The sequence below is a fragment of the Chinchilla lanigera genome, unplaced genomic scaffold (genome assembly GCF_000276665.1).
Source record: "Chinchilla lanigera isolate Chin_1 unplaced genomic scaffold, ChiLan1.0 scaffold00154, whole genome shotgun sequence".
Taxonomy (NCBI): Eukaryota; Metazoa; Chordata; class Mammalia; order Rodentia; family Chinchillidae; genus Chinchilla; species Chinchilla lanigera.
In genome coordinates, this window is record NW_004955555.1 from 13845 (window position 1) to 18844 (window position 5000).

Below are 5000 nucleotides of genomic sequence, written 5' to 3' on the forward strand. Positions count from 1 at the left end.
GGCAGTGGTGAAGACTGGAGCTCTTCTGAAACAGGGACTTCTTTCTTTCCCTTTTATTTAGGGCAGGCTAGAAGCCTATTGGTTGATGCTACCACATCTGGGGTGTCTTCCTGCCTCCGTTCGCTGGGCTACATGCCAGTCAACCACAGACACACCCAGAACTGTGTTTCACTAATGTGCTGGACATTTCTTATTCAAGTCAATGTACTTACCACAATGAACTCTCAGGAGTAGGATGAAATCGAGTTGGGCAAGGCCAGAAGAACAAAGACAACCAGAGTGTCTAACAATTCTCCACATTTGGCCTGTGCAATCAAATTTCTTCAATTTCATAATAATGCTTAAAAATTTCTAGCCAAGCTTGAGATGATGCTACAGTGAAATGAGACGTTTTAAAGTTTAGGGATGCTTCTGGGTCCTTTTCATGTTGGCAGAATATACATAATTTTGGACTGAGGATGTTATGAATTGAAGATGGACATGAATTCTTTGAAAAAATAAAACTTTAGTCAAATTAACAATTTTATATATTAAAATGCTGCTCTTTAGGGGATTATGTCAGTATCATTAAAAAAACAACTTTGGGCATAAAGCACTTATTTGTAAAGTATTGCCTTATGTAGTCTTTTTTTGATGAGACCTTGGATATATCTTAGCTTTGAAACTTTATTTTTGAGCTGGGCATGGTGATGCACACCTATAATCCCAGCTCATGGGAGGCTGAGTCAGGAGGATTGCTTCAAATTCAAGGTCAACCTGGGCTGTATAGTGAGTTCAAGGCCAACGTAAACTACATAGAGAGATCCTGACTCAAAAAGACAAACAAAGAAACAAACAACCCACTTTATTTTTTGGTGTTTCCTCCCTTACTTTTGCTTTTCCTTTGTACTTCCCTGTTACATCTCTTTCTTCACATCTGTTTAGAGAATTTGGGTTTGTAGTTCAGGCTGGCCTTGTATTCACTACATAGTCCAGACTGGCCTTCAATTTACAGCTATTCTCCTGCCCCAGCCTCCCAAGTACCGGAATACAGGTGTGTACCACCACACCCAGCATTGCCCATTCTTCCTTGCAGCAAATGTTTCAGTTTCCTTGCAGGAAAAGCATGGGGCAAATGAGATCCTTTATGGACTGTCCCTTGCCTAGTGTCCACCCAACGTGATTCATTGTTGGGGTTTCTTAGATATCCAGGCAAGTATGATTTCCCCAGAGAAGTCATTCTTGATCCTCAGACATGGTCAGGCTCCTATCATAACCTCTATTTTTTTTTTTTTTTTTTTGAAACAGGGTCTTTCTCTATGTGCCAGGTTGTTCTCCAACTCATGGCTATTATCCTGCCTCAGCCTCCTAAGTGCTGGGGTGTGTGAAATCATGGCCTGGGTGGCACCATAAGCTCTTGTGTATCACTTGCTTCTCCTTGTTAATGCTGTCACTGGCAGTGCTACATTTCTCTGAGCACAGTGCCCAACACAGTGCCTGGCTCACAGCAAGGGCTCAGTAAATATGTGCACCTGAGTGAGCAAAAGAGCAAGCAAATGGTGGCCCTGAGTGTAACTCAAAAGGACTTAGTTAAGACCTGGGAAAGGCTGCCTGGTTCTGGGGCCCATAGACCCAGTGCCCTTCCCCTTAATAGGGTTTGATTGGATACACGGAGACTCCAAGTGAATAAGTTTTCATTTTTTAAATTTTTTTATGTTTTTGAGATAGGCTTGCTAAGCAGTTCAGGCTGGCCTTGAGCTCACTTTGTAGGCCAGGTTGGCTGTTAACACACAAGGATCCTCCTGCATTAGCCTCCCAAGTACTGGAATTACAGGCGTGCACCACCATGCTCAGCTTTTTTTTAGTACCAGGAACTGAACTCAGGACCTTCTGATTGCCACCCAGGTACTATGTCAGTGAGCTACATCGCCAACCCAAGTTTTCATTTTAGTTGCCTATTATAGAAGATAAAATATTGTTAATTTTGCTGGATTTTGGACCAGTTACCCCTTCTTTCGTATTTCTCCCTTTTGGAATATAAGTGTCTCTCCTATGCCTGTCTCACCATTGTATTAAGTTCACAATGGGAGGAGAATTTGCCTCAGGAGAAATCATGCCTTGGTTCCATTCATGAGTCCCCTGACTTTTGAGTTATTCCTGGAATGGGAAAAGACTTTTTTTAATGAGCAAGTACACATTTCTGTTGAGCAAGTATTTTGTTGTGAACTTGCTAACTGTGCCTATGTTTAGCTTTGAGAAATGCAGCTGATGCTACATGTCTGTGGATTCTATATCTCAAGACAGACTCAGCTTTGGGTTGGAAAAAGTTGCAATTGTATCGTACATGTACAGACTATTTTCTTGCCATTAATCCCTAAACAATACAGTGCAACAACTCTTTATATAGCATTCCAATTGTATTAAAGAAAAACAATCTGGAGATGATTTAACATATATGGGATGATGAACATAGCTCATGCGCAAATACTATCAAGGATATTTGTGTTCAAAGGACCTCTAGATCCACTTCCCATAAATACTGAGGAGTGACTGTCCCTTCCAGTTTTCCAAGGGGCTGTACTGATAGGGTTTTTCAAATTTCATGATCAGAGCTACCAGGCCATTATTCTCCCTTCCCCTGAACCACGGGGGTGAGTCAGAGTTGTTCTCTGAAGAACACTGGGGGTCAGAATGCAGATTAAAGTTAGGGCACAAGGATTCCTTGGGTTGACATACCAGGGAGATCATCCCTGGCTCTAGGGTATGGGTAAAGGTGAAATAAGGAATATTTAAACATCTGTACTGCTTATGGCCCCAAACACTGGGAGCAGACCTGGGGTGGGTCATGGTTTAACCCTTTAGTTTCCGGGTCCTAAGAAGGGAGCAAGGCAGGTGAGAAGGACTGACGATCCTGTGAATGGCACCTAATTACCAATGTGCATTTAACCACTTTAATGGTTTAACTACTGGTGCATATACTGACTAATAGCAAACTCTGTGGGTATGCTTGGCAGTTCCGAGAGAAATATGGAGATGTGTTCACTGTGTACCTGGGGCCAAGGCCTGTAGTCATGCTGTGTGGGCCAGAGGCCATAAGGGAGGCCCTGGTGGACCAAGCTGAGGCTTTCTCTGGCCGGGGAACAACTGCTACCGCGGAGCCTGTCTTCCAGGGATATGGTGAGGACCTCAAAGCACTGGGATGGGGTGGGAAGGAGGCTGGGGTTTGGGGAACTTGAGTGTGAGAAGTGAGGAAAAGAGTGGGGAGGGTTCTCACCTCCTTGATCTTCCCCTTTAACCCATGCCTCTCCTACACCACTAGGGGTGATCTTTGCTAATGGGGAACGCTGGAAGGCCCTTCGGAGATTCTCCTTGTCCACCATGAGGGACTTTGGGATGGGAAAGCGGAGCGTGGAGGAGCGGATTCAGGAGGAGGCTCAGTGCATGGTGGAGGAGCTGCGAAAATCCCAGGGTGAGTCTTGAGGGTTTGGGTGGGTAGGAAAGGAAGGCAAGGATACAGAGAGAGGCAGGGTGCACAGCAACAGAAGTACAGGGAGCTGCACAGGGGCAGAGATGCATAGAAATAGAGACAGACAGAGGCATTGGGACAGAAAGAGATGGGATAGAAATGAACAGAGATAAGCAGCAGAGCAGCACAGCCAGGAAAGCAGTAGTGAGGTTTAGAGTGTCCAAGAATAACTTGGAGAAACAGGCTGAGTGACTCCACGCTAGCAATTTGTGTCCAGAGAAAATAATTCATGGGTTAACTGTATGTGTCAAAAGCTTTTACAAAAGGCTTGCTTGTGTAAAAGAAAGGAAAAGGAAAAGAAGAACATCAGACATGAAAATAGTGAGCTGTATTTTTCCTCCCTTGAAGGGAGTGCTGATGAGCAGGCAGTGAGCAAACAGGCAGGTGGGTGTTCTGTTCTTGTGAAGCATTTTCAATTCCTTTAGGATCCTCAGTCACAGGGAGGTAGAAGTGACAGGACTCTGTGTTAGCACCTCTGCAGTTACCATTCTTTCATTCAAGCCAGGTCTTTGTCATGTGTGGAGATTCTGAAGCTGGGGAGAAGCAACAGGGACAGAGAGACTGAGAAGGAAAACAGAAGGAGGCAGAGACAGGAAAGAGGCAGAGACAGGCATGGAGGGAGCAAAAGGAAGAGAAAGAGTCAAGGGTGGCAGAGACTCAGAGAGGAAGAGAAAAACAAAGGCAGAAAGTGAGACACAAATTAGAAATGCATGGCCAAGTGTCAGAGAATAGTCTATAAATGAGTGAGAGTAGATATGTGAGGCAGACAGAGAAAGAGAGAGAGAGACAGACAGAGAGAGAGAGAGAGAGAGAGAGAGAGAGAGAGAGTGAGTGAGAGAGACAGAGACAGAGAGAGACGGAGGACCATGCCTACCTGAGGTCCTTGGGCTCAGAGCCTCCCTCTTTCTCACCCAAGCCCTGGAGGAGGGAAGAGATGCAAGGGGAGTGACTGGGCTTTGAACTTGCACAAAGAAGTGAGGAAATGATCGGGGCTTTCAAACTTGCACAAGCGATGGATTGGACATGCTGCACTTCTTCCCCGGGCCTTAACTTTATCAGCTTACAGAGATGGAGCAGGGGCACGGGGTGAGATGCAGGGAAGGGGCCAAGTGCACTGGCTCTGTCTCTGTGCTGCCTGGTCTGAATCTGGCCCCAGGAATGGGTAGCTGTATTACCTTAGTCAAATCATTTAACCATGAATCATTCAACCATCTATAAAATGAGGGATAATAATAGAGCCACATCTTCCTTACTATGTTGTAGAGGAATTAAGTTAAAATAACAGAAGAAGTGCTTAGAGTACAGCCTGGCACGTAGCACATGCTGAGGAGTGTCAGAGTTCACTGCTATTCTTATCTTTGATTATGGAGTGACAGCAGGCACAGAGACAGGACAGCAGCCAAATGCCCCCCAGGCTCTTGAATCTGTGTCTCATGAAGTGCTGCCATTTTCCCCAGGAGGCCTTGTGGACCCCATATTCCTCTTTCAGTCGGTG

The 5000-nt window shown here is 45.2% G+C and overlaps 1 protein-coding gene across 1 annotated transcript in view; it reads left to right on the forward strand.

Moving 5' to 3' along the window:
• Positions 1 to 2993: 2993 nt before the first annotated feature.
• LOC102014836 (cytochrome P450 2B4-like) overlaps positions 2994 to 5000 on the forward strand; it is a gene marked incomplete at its 5' end in the record, with an annotated part of 9949 nt that continues 7942 nt past the window's right edge. The window contains 3 exon segments of the mRNA XM_013508783.1: positions 2994 to 3156; positions 3299 to 3448; positions 4963 to 4993. Of these exon segments, the coding sequence (XP_013364237.1) occupies positions 2994 to 3156; positions 3299 to 3448; positions 4963 to 4993 (344 nt within the window).